At 47.3% G+C, this 15,893-nt stretch overlaps 1 protein-coding gene across 4 annotated transcripts in view; it reads left to right on the forward strand.

Moving 5' to 3' along the window:
- The window catches only part of PRRC2A (proline rich coiled-coil 2A), a 53,240-nt gene that overhangs the window by 20,785 nt on the left and 16,562 nt on the right, over positions 1-15,893 (forward strand). For all 4 annotated transcript variants that reach the window (XM_032208764.1, XM_032208766.1, XM_032208767.1 and 1 more), the window contains exons 5-16: positions 2,113-2,185; positions 2,302-2,445; positions 2,534-2,670; positions 3,139-3,218; positions 4,605-4,744; positions 4,854-4,944; positions 6,002-6,230; positions 6,944-7,364; positions 9,604-9,830; positions 10,449-10,833; positions 11,230-11,440; positions 12,072-14,168. In XM_032208764.1, coding sequence (XP_032064655.1) covers positions 2,113-2,185; positions 2,302-2,445; positions 2,534-2,670; positions 3,139-3,218; positions 4,605-4,744; positions 4,854-4,944; positions 6,002-6,230; positions 6,944-7,364; positions 9,604-9,830; positions 10,449-10,833; positions 11,230-11,440; positions 12,072-14,168 — 4,235 coding nt within the window. The remainder of the gene's footprint in view (positions 1-2,112; positions 2,186-2,301; positions 2,446-2,533; positions 2,671-3,138; positions 3,219-4,604; positions 4,745-4,853; positions 4,945-6,001; positions 6,231-6,943; positions 7,365-9,603; positions 9,831-10,448; positions 10,834-11,229; positions 11,441-12,071; positions 14,169-15,893) is intronic.

Consider the following 15,893-nt stretch of genomic DNA (forward strand, 5'->3'; position numbering starts at 1 on the left):
TGGGCCAAGACTGGATTGAAAGCAGTTCCTGCAACTTCTGCCTCCCTTAAGACTGAATATAAGTTTTGGCAGGCGTGCACATCCGTGTTCTACTTTAGGTGATAATTTTACACCAGTTCTTTCTTGGGCTTCAACTCTTATCCAACCCTCGGGGCCTATAGTAGATATATATAGGGGATAGGTCTTTTTTGTATAAGAAAGCTAGCTCTGCTATAACTGTCTGGAAAGGTAATGCAATGCAAGGAATGTACCAAACTGACCGATTGAGGAACCTAACCTGGCAAACAAGATTTCTCCAATATTTGTTTTCCCTCTATGGTTCATGTGATCAGCTCCACATTATGCTATTCTCATTGCTGAGGTAGGGCAATTTCTGGAAGTAAATATTGTAAAGTGGAAACAAATGTTGATCCAACTGAATGACAGGCTGATGGAAACTGATTGTTCCAGTTTAAACTAGCTTATTTTTGAACCATATTAATCCCAATACGGATAACATTAAGTATGGCTTGGCATGGCATGGTATAGCATAGCACGTTTGGCTGATGGCTTAGTTCATGAGTCACACTACTACATCAACTTCTGTAAGTATTTCAAAAATAAATAATGGTTTAGCTCTGTTTCAAAAAGACAATCATGGAAAGAGCAAGTATATTTTTCAGAGTATAAGACACTCCGAAGTATAAGACACACCTAGCTTTTGGGGAGGGATACAAGAAAAAAATTCTGCCTCCCAGAAATTTTCTTCCTTTCAGCAGACAACCTGTTTCAGTTTCAATTTCAGCACAGCCTGATTAGCACAAGCAGCTGATTGTCGGTATGATCAGGTGTTTCAGGCTGTAGGGATTGCCATAGCCTATGGCCACCTCCGCCTGCCCCATTCAGCCTCCACATCCCGTTTTCAATCTCTGCATGCCCCTTTTCCATCTCCATGTGCCCCGTTTTCCGCCCATTCTGGGTGGCAGGGATCGGAATGTGCAGAAAATGGGGACGTGGAGGCCAAAAATGGGGCACGCAGAGGGGGCAATAGGCAATGGCAATCCCTGCAGCCTTAAACAGCTGATCATCAGGAGGACGATCCAACCGACAATCAGCTCCTTGTGCTAATCAAGCTGTGCTGAAATTGAAACAGGCTGTTTGTTGCAAGGAGGCAAATTGCTGGGAGACAGAGGCCAAAGGATGGGAGTGGGTGGGACTACATTCGCTGTATAAGACTCACCCAATTTTTCACCCTCTCTTAGGAGGGGAAAGGTGCATCTTATACTCCGAAAGATATGATAGTAATGATAGTGAGGGAAGTGCTGATGCTTTTGATTTTAACTGGAAACTAAAACTTCAGTATTCCAAACTGCCTACTGAATTTCAGAAAAGTGGATTTTAATCAATCCAGAACAATGGTAAGGGATAGTTCTACGTGGGGAAAAAATATCAAGATTTTTTTTCAAGGTAAAGGTAGACTCTTTCAAGTAACCTTGGTTTCCAGTGACTATATGAACATGTAATTGTTTGGCAGGACAAGTAGTCCTCGACTTACAGTCCATTTAGTGACTGTTCAAATTTACAGCAGCGCTGAAAAAAAGTAACATGGCCATTTTTCACAATGACAATTCACAATCCAGCGTCCATGTGGTCATGTGACCAAAATTCAGATGCTTGGCAGCTAGTTCATATTTATGTATGTATTGTCTTGAAGGAGATAATCTGATCTTCTTGATTGGCTTTTTCCAACCAATAAATCCTAAATGCTCGAAATCCCATGCTAGCTGGTGTGTGGTAATTGATGTCCATCATTAAGTTCACATTTTAAGAAAAGATGATCTAGATCAAGGGTCCCCAACCCAACCAGGCAAGCATGTGCGCTCCATTTGCGAGAGCAGTGGGCACGCAGGCACACCGCTAGTGCAAATAGTGCTATGCATGTACACATGCTTGCCAACCCCTCTCTCAGAACCATCCCCTCTCTCCCAACTCTACTGGTCTGCAAACAGTCGGGGAACTCTGATCTAGATACTGGGATTTAGGTTTACCTACAATGTTGAGACCCCTGGATTATTGGAAGCTCTTAAGATTTTGTTTTTAGTTAGTATTTCTCATCCTGTCCCCTTATTTCAGAATCCCCCTACGGTAGCAAGCGGGGTAAAGTCCTGGGCACAGGCCAGCGTTACCCATGGAGCACAAGGAGATGGTAAGTTTTTCTTCCCCTCCCCCTCAACTCTTGCAAGTTAAAGCACTCCCCATTTTTCCTGCAAGATGGAGCAATCTTGCCAAAAGACTTTCCACCGTCTTTCTCTTGATGTCAAGGTGGAAAGGGATCAAGCCTACTGTCGCGATTCTCTCGCGAGGAATTTCCGACCCTGCAGGCGGCTGGCGACCAGGACAAAGCTGGCAAAGAAAAGGACACTACCGATGCGTCGTATGGGCCCGGACCAAACCTCCGCCCCCAGAGTAAGTGATATCCTACCTCAAACCATTCAAGGGATTCTTTTCCCCAGTCTCCCGCCCTTATTTGCTTCCTCTGATAAATCTCTTGCAGACGCAACCAGCTGGCGGGATGGAGGTGGGCGGGGCACCGATGGGGAGCTGGTGCCTGAGGATGGACGGGCTGGTGTCAGCATGCAGCCCAGCATCCCGCCTCAATTCCCTCCCTATCGGGGGATGATGCCGCCATTTGTAAGTATATCGTGGAAGAAGATGAGTCTTTTTTGCTTCATTAGAAAGCTTGGGGGTGGGGGACAATTTACCAGTAATGAATTCAGGGGTGGGCTTCAAAAATTTCAGCGACGGGTTCTCTCCCTGGTTGCTGGGTGAGTCTGGCCCAGTTGGCCTCCTGCACCACAGCGGCCAGTGGGGGGAGCGTTTTCGCTTTTCCCAGGCTCCAGAGACTTTCCTTGAGCCTCTGGGAAGACAAAAACTGCCTCCCCCGGCCTCCAGAGGCCCTCCAGGCCCATTTCCAGAATTTTCGGGAGGCCCATTTTTCCCCCTCCCCGAGCCTCCACACGGGCTCTGCACTTACCTCGCATTTAAAACAGGCTGCCTGGAGACTCCTGGGAGGGGCAGCCAGGGGTTGGATTTCGCCTGAACCCAGGCGAGCCCGTAACAGCCCACCCCTGAATCAATTTCTTCTTTACTCAATTGCAGATGTATCCCCCATATCTCCCGTTCCCACCTCCGTATGGGCCACAGGGACCTTACCGCTACCCCACAGCAGAGGCACAGAGGTAAATCAGATATTTTGGGAGGGTTGTATGCGAAGGGAATTGAATTAGTGGTCAACCAATGTGGCTTGAGGAGGAGGACATCTCTCCAGCAGAAGCAAAAGTTAAATGCTTGAATATTTTTGTGGTATAATATTATGGTCTAATAAAGGAAATCTGAAACTGTTTAGACTAGGGGTGTCAAACTCAATTTCATTGGGGGCCACATCAGGCTTGTGTCTTACTGCAGGGGAGGGTGAGAGGCGTGGCCAGCTCGACATCACTCATCTATTGTCTCCAGTGGAGTTAAGTAAGACCAGGGAGAGCGCCAAACCCTTGTCTTCCAAAAGAGCCTTGCCGCCTCCTTCCTTCCTTCTCTTTTTTTTCCTTTCCTCTTCCTTCTCCTTCCTCCCCCTCTTTCCTTTTTTTTCCTTCCTTGCTGTCTTCCCATTCTTCTTTTTCTTTGTCTTTCCCTTTCTCCTTTCCTGTCCCTTCTTGGATGCTCAAATGCGATAGGGGAAACATTTATCCTTTCGTCTTGTTTTGCTTTTAGTTTGTTTTGCTAGCCCTCTGCCAGCGAAACTGAGCCCGGAGGGAGCCACATGAAGTGCCCCCCGCCCAGGCTTCATTTTCACAGGCAGAGGATTGCAGGCCATCCAGGCTGAAAACTGGCCTAGAAGGGCCACACGTGGCCCTCCCAAGCTCCATTTCCGCTGGCAGAGGCACTGCAGGCCAGGTCCTTCACTATTTTCACAGCTGCCCCATGGGCGAGAATTAAGCACCCTGTGGGACAGCCTTGAGTTTGACACCCCTGGTTTAGACAATTTGATTGAAGTACTTATGTTAACTTTCCGGAATAGTTAAGGCAGATGAAATATTATTATGATAGAGTTTGTACCTTTTAAACAGAAGAAAGCTAGACATGATTGCCAATAGAGAAGTGAAAGGGATTTACAGGTCTTGAGATCCACAGTGAAAAGGGGTGTTTAAGAGGGGGCCCAGGGCCCCCTGTTCACTCTGTGGGTGCTTCGTTAAATGAGTTTCCACTTTCGTGGGCTCATGTGGCAGCGACATAGTCCTAGGAAAATACAGGATTGAGTTAAGGAAACACACTTCTCTCATTTCTTAGTTTGCTCCCAGTATTCAGATAAAAGCATTACACGGCTGATTAACCAATAGAATTCACAGTTTTATTCACAGTCTGGCTGCAAATGGTCTGGTGGCTCATCACTAGAAATGAATATAGGTTGCCTCTCCACTACATGGGCTGGAGAACATCTGAACTCAAGATATTTTTGGATACCCATTGACTCCTTAATCTTTCTCCTGGGATTAAGATGTCTCTTGGTTAGCCGGGAGGAGAAAGCAGAAGTGGCGTTTAAACTCTCTTGCTGTTTCTTTCCGCCTCAGGTTCCAGCGGCTCCCTGGGCCTCGCCCCGCACAACCTCAGTTGCGTGCCTCGGAACCTGTAAGCCGTCCTCCCGTCCTCAAGCAGGACGACCTAAAAGAATTTGATGAGTTGGACCAGGAAAATGATGAGGGCTGGGCAGGTAAACTGGTGGGAAGGATCACCTGCTGGATTATGCAACCATTTCTTTCCAGCCCTCCAGGGATGCTGACATTTCGGTCTCCTTATCTCTTCCTTCCTCTCTTCCCCAGGAGCTCACGAAGAAGTGGACTACACTGAAAAGCTAAAATTCAGTGATGAAGAAGACGGGAAAGAGTCTGATGAAGATATTACCGAAAGCCGGTAAGAATTGGGCAGTGCGGAAACTTACTGCATGGGTTTTCCCATGAACTCAGCTCCTGGGCTATCAGTTCTGTGGGAATTTTTTTTTTTAAATAACATCTGCTCCTATGTGATACTCTGGAGATGCAGTCCTCAGCCATGTGAGATCCAAGAAAAATCATTCCCAGGTGGCTGCATTTCAAGAATACTTGAATCAAAACTCTTCTTATTGCTGGTTATCCCAACTGCAAACAAAATAGCAGAATAACAAGAGTGGGATGGGATCTTGGAGGTCTTCTAGTCCAACCCCCTGCTCAAGCAGGAGACCCTATACAATTTCAGACAAATGGCTGTCCAATCTCTTTTTAAAAAAACCTCCAGTAAAGGAGCATTCACATTTTCCAAAGGAAAGCTGTTCCACTGATTAAGTTTCCTCACTGTCCGAAAATTTCTCCCCATACAGATAGTCCTCAACGTATGTCCACAATTGACCCCAAAATCTATGTTGCTATATGAGACATTTGTTAAGCTGAAAGTTTTGCCCCAATTTACAATTTTTCTTGCCCCATTTGTCAAGTGAATCACTGCAGTTGTTAAATTAGTAAGTAGCATGGTTGTTAATTAAATCTGTCTTCCCTGTTGATTTTGTCGCTATAAGGTCCCAGAAAGTGATCACATGCCCCCGGGAAACTGCAATTGTCATAAATATGAGTCAGTTGTCAAGATCTGAATATCAAATCACGTGATCATGGGGATGCTGCAAATGTTACCAATGTAAAAAAATAATCATAGGTCACACTTTTCAGTGCCGTTGTAACTTCGAACAGTTCACTAAGTGAGGACCATCTGTATCTAGGTTGCTTCTCTCCTTAATTAGTTTCCACCCATTGCTTCTTGTCCTACCCTCAGGTGCTTTGGAGAATAGCTTGACTCCCTCTTCTTTGTGGCAGCCCCTGAGATATTGGAAGACTGCTGTCATGTCACCCTTAAGTCCTTTTTTTCATTAAACTAGACATACCCGATGTGCACATAATCTGCAAAGCTCTTGTTTTTACTCTTCCCTCTTATCTCTTTGTAGTAATGATGAAACTTCTGGTCCTGAAAGCCAGTCCTCGGGCATTGAGACAAAGAAGGCTGGGACTCCCAAAGAGGAACAATCTCTTGTGAAAACAGCCTGGACTGAAAACACGCGTCCCCCAGAGGGCGCCAAAGATGTGCCGCCACCTTCCCCTGCCGTCCGTCCGCCACCGCCTCCACCACCTCCACCTCCAAACAGGGGCAACTGGGGGCAGCCCAACGATTTCCCGGTGAGTCGTTGGAGGGTTTGGCCATTGCCACTCTAGGGATTTAAGGACATAAAGCGGTTTATGGTTCCTCCTTAAACCAAAGGGTGTAAAGTATGAGAAGATGACCAAGGAAAGCAAGCTATCCGAATCCTTGACTTACAACTGTAACTGAGCCTAGAATTGTGGTTGTAAGTCATGCCTTTATTAAGTGGGTTGTCACGTGACCACGTCCAATTTTAGGACTTCTTGGTCATTAAGTGAATGCCACAATTGTAAAATGAACCTATTGATTACAATGGACTTTTTTTTTGTTGAAACTTGGAAGTAAACACCAGTTTCCAGCAAAAAAATTAAATTGCAGTCAAATGATCACAGGAAGCTACAAAGGGCAATACCTGTGGACCGATTTCTGAGCGTCCAAAATGTAACCGGAGGAGGAGGAGCCATCAGAAATTTGAATCCCGGTTTTGGGGGATGTACAGTAACTTCAGTCACTAAGCAGCCAGTCGTATGTTGAGGAGCACTTGTAGTTTGTTGCTACTTTATTGTGCAACAAAGCGAGGGCTGCTTTCCCATAAACAGAATGATGGGGGGCTTAAGTAACTCACATGTGAAAATGTCCAACCTTTGAATTCCCACTGCGGTGCTCAAATCAGGATGATCCCTTCTTCTCCCTCAAAATACAATTCCATTGTGGGAGCAGCTTTTGAGCCAAGCCTGTTTCTTCCCTCCAGGACCGCTCACTGCGGCCACCTCCTCCTGAGGATGAGGACGAAGCTTGGCGCCAGCGCCGAAAGCAGTCCTCCTCGGAGATTTCTGCTGCGGTGGAGCGGGCCCGACGTCGGAGGGAGGAGGAGGAACGGCGCATGCAAGAGGAACGGCGAGCCGCCTGCGCCGAGAAGCTCAAGCGACTGGACGAGAAATTTGGTGCCCCCGACAAGCGTCTGAAGCCGGAACCTCCCAAAGAGCCCCCTGCTCCTCCTCCCCCTCCCACCCCAGTGCCCCCCAATCCATTGGCTGCCCCAGGCTCCCCAGAAGAGAAAAAAGAGGAGCTGGTTTTGGCTAACAAACCTCACAACGCAGCTGCCATTATCAGCAGTGTCAGTGTCAGCAGCAACAGCAGCAATGGGAGCAACTTGGACTCAACCGTTCTTGGTAAATTTTTCTTTATATTAGCGTTAGAAAAGCATATCTGGGGGGCTAGCCAAAGAGCCAGTGAAACCACAGCCATGTCATATACAGTGTGTGCAAAATTGCGGGGGGGAGGGTGGATAACAAGGAATTTCAACCTTCTCTTTGAAATTTGGGGATTTTAAGCCCATCTTTCTCTTTTTCACAATTTGTACATTCATAATTTGTATTACTTTTATATGTTTATATAATATGTTCATTATTATTGTTCTTTTTTTCTGTTACCCACTTTGTTATTAATATAGTCTAGATGACAGGGTAACAATTGGTAAGTATTCAGTAGTTTAACAGTTTAAACATATTTTTGACCTGTTTGGCAAGGGATTGGAAATCAACATTGCTCTATTATACTAATCAGCTTTCAACTAGTGAGGGTGTTATGTGTACATGTGTCAATTTTTTCAAAGGCACTTTTTTTTGTTAATGTCTTTTTTTGTGGGTTTTTTTCTTTTCTTTTTAAATATTTTGGCTTTTTGTATTTTAACCATCTTTTGGGGTGGGGGGAACCCTGTTCTTTTTCATATTGGAAACAAGGATCTTAGTCCAACAGTCCTGATTTGAATCAGTAGAAATAAGATTAGGAATATTTGGGTTGATTTAAGTTTCACATTAAGTAAAATCCAGGCAGGGTGAGGAGAGCTAGGCAGGTGCCTGTCAACAGCCCATTCTCTGTTAACTCCCATAAGCAAGAGGACTCAACAGGCCTTGGTCCACATCAGCTGAAAGCATGTTCCAGAACAGCCATTCCACAAATGGTCATCTTTTAGACTACATTCTCCATCATTCTCAGCTAGCAAGACTATGCTTTTGGTTTTTAAATGTGCATAGAGGTTTTGGGTTAGACTATTGTAGAAGAGGCCCTCAGAATCTTTTGCAATGCTTTGGAGCTGCTAGTTAGTCAAGGACATAACAGAAGGCATTATCAATCAAACTTTTATGTTGTTTGCTTAGAAATGGAGAAAAATAGGAAAGGTTTCTCAGATTTTGATTGTAGGTGCACTGGAGAAAAGTCTATTTTTTCTTCCTGGTACTCTCCTTTTCTGCATATGAATTCTCCCCAAATTTAAAAAAGACCCCTCTAAAATCCAATTTGTGACCTATTTCTGGCCATGCTGGGCAGTTGCAGTCTGAGGGAACAGGATTATATTTTACTTAATTTGCACATCTCATAAACCATCCTGCATCATAAGGTATTGAATTAAAATTATATCATCAAATGGTCATTTTGCAAACCTCTCAATGATCAAGAAAGATGTAAATAAATAACAGTGCAGGAGTAGGGAAGCTCATTGTAACATCAATAAAAGGAAAAAGTCTTTTTTTAAAAAATAAATGAGAACGGTATGTTGAAAAGTTGCTTCCTGGTAGATTTTGGGACATCAGAGCCTAAGTGAAGAGCAAAAGATATTTTCAGGAAGATATGCTTTAAGGACCTTATACCCTGTTTCCCCGAAAATAAGATAATAAGCCCAATCAGGCTTTTGAGCTCATACACTAAAATAAGCCCTCCCCAAAAATATTGCAACACAGCAACAGCCATGAGGTGACTACACTTGCTGCCTCCTGCACCTCAAAAATAATAAGACTTCCCCGAAAATAAGGCCAAGCACTTATTTCAGGGGTCAAAAGAAAATAAGACCCTGTCTTATTTTCAGGGAAACACGGTAGATCTGTGGCATTGGTTGGAAATGTGCGGAAGAGGCCTTCATTCTGTAATAGATAGACAATGGCTAAGAAGATGATGCATCAGTGATGAACCTTTTGAGCTCAGCAGCCAAAAATTCAGAAAATGCTTGTCTCTGCCAGTATGTCACACCAATACCTCCAATAAAAGAGAAACAATTCATAACAGAATAGCAACTAGAATTAAATTATTTTAATTCATAAATAAATTCTTATACATTATAAATATTTTTCAAAATACCTCTCAAAGGCATCAGGAGACCTGGAAACTGGAGAATGCTCTTGAGTGACCTTGTAACTCCAAAAGGAGCAGGAAAGCATACTCCATTCACTAGTACTTTTTGGAGGCTCCAGAGACCACCCAAGAGCATGACTCTGCATGACTTCCAGAGGATCAAGAGGCTTGGCATGTCAGGTTATGTCACCTATGATGTGTGCCATAGGTTCACCATCACCGGTTATAGGTCGATGCATGGGACTCTGCCACTCAGGAAATTTCCTGTTCTATCTTGTTCCACAGTAGCTGAACCCCCTCTGCCTCCTCCCCCTCCTCCCAAGGAAGTTCCAGAAGTGAGGGAAGAGCAACCAGCCTTACCGGGACCCGTCCTTCCCGCAGTGCCCATCTCTGTCAAGGTGGAGCCCAAGGGAGAGACGGTTCTCCCAGCTCGCCAGCCAATTCCGGCTCAGACCCTTGGCTACTCAAAATATCAGAAGTCCTTACCACCTCGATTCCAGCGGCAGCAACAGGTAGAGTATGAGATGTCTGAGAAGAAACAGCCAGTAGAACTTGTTAAGTCAAGGTCTGATTGAGGATTTGGTACCTGCTGATGTCCCCGCAGCTATTGAAACAACATATCTAGCAGTTGCTTGTGCAAGTGGGAGCTGTGTCAGACTTGTCCCAGCTTAGGCATTTAGGAAAGAAAGACCCACAACTCCATTTGTAGGGAAAGCTATAATTTTTACCAAAGCTAAGTGATTGCAACATAGCAAAGTCAGATCTGAGGGATTCCTGCACAAACCCAGTAATTTTCCCTTCTCCCAGGTCCGCCTCTCTTTGGTCTTCTTGGTGGTATCCAGTAAGGTTCAAACTAGGTGTTTTCCACATTTTGGCATTCCTCTTTGGTGGGCATTCACGTTTCTTTCCCAGACTGGTGTCCTTGGATCTCTCAACTGTTGTCTCTGGTTTGCACCTCTGGTTCCTATCGTTCCCCCCTCCCTCCCATTCCTCCCTCCCCACAGTTTATGGCAGGCTGCCATCAAAGCAAAGCTGGGCTGAAGTGGTTTGTTGGCAGATCTGACAGGCTCTGGTTAGGAGCAGTTGTTGAATTTACTGTGTCATAAAAGATGCTCTCATTACCCTCCCAGGAGCAATTGCTGAAACAGCAGCAGCAGTGGCAGCAGCAGCAACAACAGCAGCAGCAGCAACAACAACAACAACAAAGCCAGGTCCAGCCTCCATTGTCTTCCTCTACTCAGCAACAGGCATCAGGTGTTCCTCTGGCCCCTCTGGGCCCCTCAGGCAACGTTCATCCTCAGGCGGGGCCACCTGGACAGCAGCAGTCCTCAGCACCCCCTCAGGCACAGCAGGCTCCACCCAAAGGCATCTACCCGGGCTCTATTGGGCGGCCTCCGCCAATGCCCCAGATAAACTTTGACCCTCGCTGGATGATGATTCCGCCTTACATGGACCCACGCATGATGCAGGGCCGGCCCCCTATGGATTTTTATCCTCCTGGTGTACACCCCTCTGGTACGTATCGTTGAAACCAATGTTGATTTGTGGGTAAGCTGAATCCGATGGAAGATGGATTTAGAAGAGGGGTCCCCAACCCCTGGGCCATAGCCCACTATCGGGCCTCGGCCCGTAAACAACCAGGCCCGGAAGCAGCAGGGGCGCGTACACGCAGCTCCACTTGCGCATGCAGCAGGTGAAATTGTGCACGCAGCTCCATTTGTGTGAGCTGCATCTGTCTGCCACTTGTGCAAATGGAGCTATGCACGCTAACCCACCACTAGCACAAAACCATCCCACCCACCCCGGCCACCAATCGGCAAAGTCGGAAAGATTGGAGACCGCTGATTTAGAAGACTCCACAGGGAATTAGATCTGGTTTCTGTACATGTGCTGCCCTTTCTCTCCCCTCAGGTCTTCTACCCCGTGAGCGATCAGACAGCGGGGGCTCCAACTCGGAGCAGTTTGAACGCCATCCTCCCATCCTTCGAGAGCGTGGCACCCCACCCGTTGATCCCAAGCTAGCCTGGGCTGGAGATGTCTTCACCAATGCCCCCTCTGGTGTTGACTCACGGCCTCCGACAGCATCTCTTCGGCAGCAAGATGAAGAGGAGAAAGGATTAAGGTGAGGAACCTTTAGGAGGTTTTTTGGTTGCTTGGATGCGGGAATGAGAGGACAGATAAGTGAACAATCCTGTCTTGTACAATAATTTGATGTTTTTGTTATTGGAACCACATGAGGAAAGTGGTCCTTTTGAATGATGAAGGAAATGCACACTTGTATGCCTCATCCTCAAAGACATCATTTTCGCAGTTCCTTATGCCTCATGCATGAAACTGGAGAGTTGGTGAGAAGACAGAGGAAGGAAGATGGCAGAGCTTGGGGTTTCAATTTTTTTTTAATTCGTCAAATGAAAATTACAAATTTGAACAAACAAAATTAGAAAATCAAACATTGACAGATGATAGGAACGCCAGTGTACTTACGCAAGCCCCCTTAGGGACCTCCTAAATATGGAGTGAAATCCATAGACGTTAAGCTAGAGTTGAAATTCTGAAAAGTTAATGGCTAGGACAACTGATTCAGGCAAGACATTCCAGATTTTGACAATTATGTTACAGAAATTGATTTTTTTTTTTTTTTTACAATTGAATTTAGGACAGCTTATCGTGTACTACTAAATACTACTTTTATTGCAGAAAACAACCACTTACTGACTTCCGTAATAAAATATAAACTTGATGTCTTTTTTCAGGAGTGAGACACCACCTGTTCGCCTCCGTGATGCTGTCACCCCTCAGCCATACATGGGGAACTACCAGGGTTTCTCAGAAAATGGTAACCCTGCACCATTGCATCGCTTCCCAATGGACGAGCCCCCACGGCCAGGAGGGCCCTGGCAAGCTAGCATGCCTCTGGCAGCACCGGCAGAAGTGAACAGAAATGGGCGACCAGAGCCCCAAATCCAAGCATCACGCAAAAGTGAAGAGGAACCACAGTTGCTCCATCGTGATCTCCCAGAAGAGGTCAAATCAGTAGAGCCTCTGGTCATTCGTCCAGTAGTAGCTAAAAAGCCTCCCTCCGAACAGCCCAAAGAGGACACCCCGGTCAAAGAGGAGATAATACGCCGGGTGGAAAAGCCACAGCGGCAGCAGCATGAATTTCATAAGCAGCCACGGCGCGAGTCCAAAACGGAGACACGTTGGGGTCCTCGTCCTGGCAGCAGCCGGAAAATTGAAGACCTTTCTGGAGACAGGATTCCACGCCGAGCTGGACCCATTAAGAAACCGCCCCCTCCTAAGGAGATAAAAGATGAAGCTGACGATGTGCGTGCTGGAGGAAAGGCCAAGGAGAGTGGAGAAGCAGTGAGCAGTAAGCCAGAGCTATCCAAAGAGCCTCCAAAACCGGGCAAGGAGAACAAAGCCAAGCCAGTGGTCAATGGTGGAACTGTGATGCCACCCAAAGAACAGCAGCAACAGCAGCAGCAACATCATCAACAGGGCAACCTGTCGCCAACCCGGCGGCGACGAGAAGGTCCTTACGAGCGTGGTGGCTATGCTGGCCGTGGTCGGGCGAGGGGGCGAGGAGAGTATTTTGCCCGAGGACGGGGCTTCCGAGGTGCTTACAGTGGCCGTGGCCGAGGCGGCCGGGGAAGAAGCAGAGAGTTCCGTAGCTACCGTGAGCCTTTCTATCGGCTTGATGATGGGCCTGGTAAATCTATGGGGCCTGGTTCCAATTTCCGTCCTCGCAACACCAGCGAGACACGGAGTGAAGGCTCCGAGTACGAAGAGATCCCGAAACGGCGACGTCAGCGGGGGTCTGAGACAGGGAGTGAGACCCATGAGAGTGCCAGCGACGTGGCCCATTCAGACAAGGAGATGACCAAAGAGCCGGCCCCTAGCCAGCGCAATCGAGGCCCACCGATGACTCATACAGCACCACCCCATTCCCAGCACCCTGGCTTGCCTCGATTTGCTGACAAGATGCCCCCACGCCTCTCGGATCCAGGCGCCCGTAGTGGGCGTGTCTTCACTCCCCGGGGCGTACCTTCCCGTCGTGGCCGAGGAGGTGGTCGTGCTCCCCCTGGTGGGTGGAGCCCTCCATCTAAGCCCCAACCTAACAAGAAACCCGAAAAGCAACAAGAAGTGGTTCTGGAATCTTTAGTAAAGGAAAAGGCGCCACCAGGACCTCCCCCAATGGTCCCAGAGGATACCGGTGGCTTTCAAGCCCCCCCTAAACAACCTCCCCTTGGCCCCAACTCCGATCGTGGCTTTGACCGACCACCTCGGCGACGGCGCCATGGCCGTTCTCAGCAACAGGACAAACCACCTCGATTCCGGAGGCTGAAACAGGAGCGGGAGAACGCCGCCCGACTCAACGGTGAACAGAGGGTGGTGGGTCAGCCTTTCTCCCCGGCACCTTCTGTTCCCGTCCCAGAGGAAACGACTGCCCGTAGAGTGGCTGGCACAAAGTCTCCGGATTTGTCCAACCAGAACTCTGACCAGGCAAATGAGGAGTGGGAGACGGCTTCAGAGAGCAGTGACTTCACAGAGCGCCGCGGTGGTGGGGAGAAAGAGCCGGCGCCTGGCGGACCTCCCCCCACTGCCTTCCTGAAGGGGGGTTGCTCTGGCGTGCCTTCCGTCGGGGGGCGTCCCTCTACCAACGAGCTCAGTTTAGCCCAGAAGAAAGAAATGTCCAAACGCAGCTTCTCCAGCCAACGGCCTGGCATGGACCGACAGAACCGGCGCTCCAACCCTGGCTCGGGGGGAGGAGGCAAAGCTGGCCGTGGAGGGAGCAACAGTGGTCGCAGCGGAGGGGATAAAAGAAACTGGCCCTCTCCCAAGAATCGCAGGCAAGTCCCGGGGGTAAACTTTGTGAAGGGTGAGTGGGAGGTGAAGCTGGGGGGAGGGAGAGGACAGCCAAAGCATAGAACTCAAGGCAAGTGGCAAGACGTGATTTGAAGTGTGACTTAAGCTAGCATAGCCTCCACCATTATTTCCAACTAAGGTGTTCTCCTAAGTTTTGTTGGGCTACGTTTCCCCTGGTTCACTGACAAAAGTGCGCCCAACTAAACCACGGTGACAAAACCGAGAGTTCTAAACGAATGAGCACTGAAGCGCGCCGACAACAGCGTGCCGACACAAGTACGCTCTAAATCTAATCCTAAACCTAACCCTTACCTTAACTTAAATCGCGCTTCTGTCGGCGCCCTGTTGTCGGCGTGTTGATGACGTCGTGGTTTTAGCGACGCGGTTTTGTTGGCGCGCTTTTGTCGTGTGCGCATGTGTCGTGTCACGGTTTCCCCTTACAGTGGTACCTTGGTATTCATTGTTAATTGGTTCCAGGAGGCGCAATGAGTACCAAACATATTTTTTTCCCATAAGGAATAAGGTAGCGAGTAACAAGGCAGTCCACACCGACAAATTTTAGCTTTTGCATTGAGTAGCAAACAAATAAGTGTGTGTCGAGGGGGAAAAACGTTTGGGTCAAAATGCCTTGCGTATCAATTTCGATGAGTTTCAAAGCAGTTTAGTACCAAGATACCCGCGTATTTCCAGGCAGCCTGGTTGTCCTGGTTGGCAATGATGGGAGTTGCAGTCCAACCTTACCTGGCTGTTTAGCAGAAAAGGGTTATCGGCAGAGATCAGTCGTCTGTCTCACTCAGCTGCAGTTGCAATTTTGTTTGTACTTTCTCTACTAGTGTTTGATCTTTAAAATGTTACATCATATAGAAGGGTAAAATCTTTTAACATGTAACAAATGTCCCAGCAAAGAAATTTAAAAAGCAACAAGATTGCCAAGCCTCAAATCATGTGGGAAAAGCACTTTCTCTTGATATTCCACCTGTCTCTCCTGGTTCAGCCTTCCTACAGTAATTATAAGTGTCCACAGCCTTACCTGCTGTGGACAGCTTTATTCCTGGTGGCTGACATAACACACACTAATTCATGTCCAGTTCAAGTAGCCACATTGGAAAGCCTGTTTAGGAATGCTTTTACGAAGCATGTTCTTCAATTCCTTTCCATCTTGGTTTAAATTTCAGTATAATCTTCTGGATGAAAGCTTATGTAACCAGGTGGTCCTCATCAGTGCCTTCAACACAAGCATCACATTTCTGCTTGAATGTTCTCCCCCCCCCCCCAAAAGCCCTTCTGAGGCTACTCACTCCCCACTTTTCTTTTAAGAAATCTATCTTCTATCTATTCTATTCTATTCTCTGTGTGTATGTTCCAGCATAATTCTTGAACGCCTCGAGCAATTTCGACCAAACTTGGTACACAGATGACTTACTCTCTGGAAACAAATATTGTGGGGGTAAGACACCCCTAACACCCCTTGGGGGGTGTTCTGTTAAGATACAGCCTGTTGTGCCTTAAAATGGCTTCTACTGTACTGCCGTAAAATGGCTTCTACTGTGCAGCCAGTGGAGTTGCCATGGTAACAGCTTCACAGTACACAAGGGGCTCCCTCTGGTACGGGGGAAAATCCAACATTAGAAATTATGTTTGCTCTGGACGTTTTCTCCCTATACATAAATACCCAGGCAAGCCGGGTTATCGGCTACTTTATCATAAAA

The sequence above is a fragment of the Thamnophis elegans genome, chromosome 2, assembly GCF_009769535.1.
Source record: "Thamnophis elegans isolate rThaEle1 chromosome 2, rThaEle1.pri, whole genome shotgun sequence".
Lineage (NCBI taxonomy): Eukaryota > Metazoa > Chordata > Lepidosauria > Squamata > Colubridae > Thamnophis > Thamnophis elegans.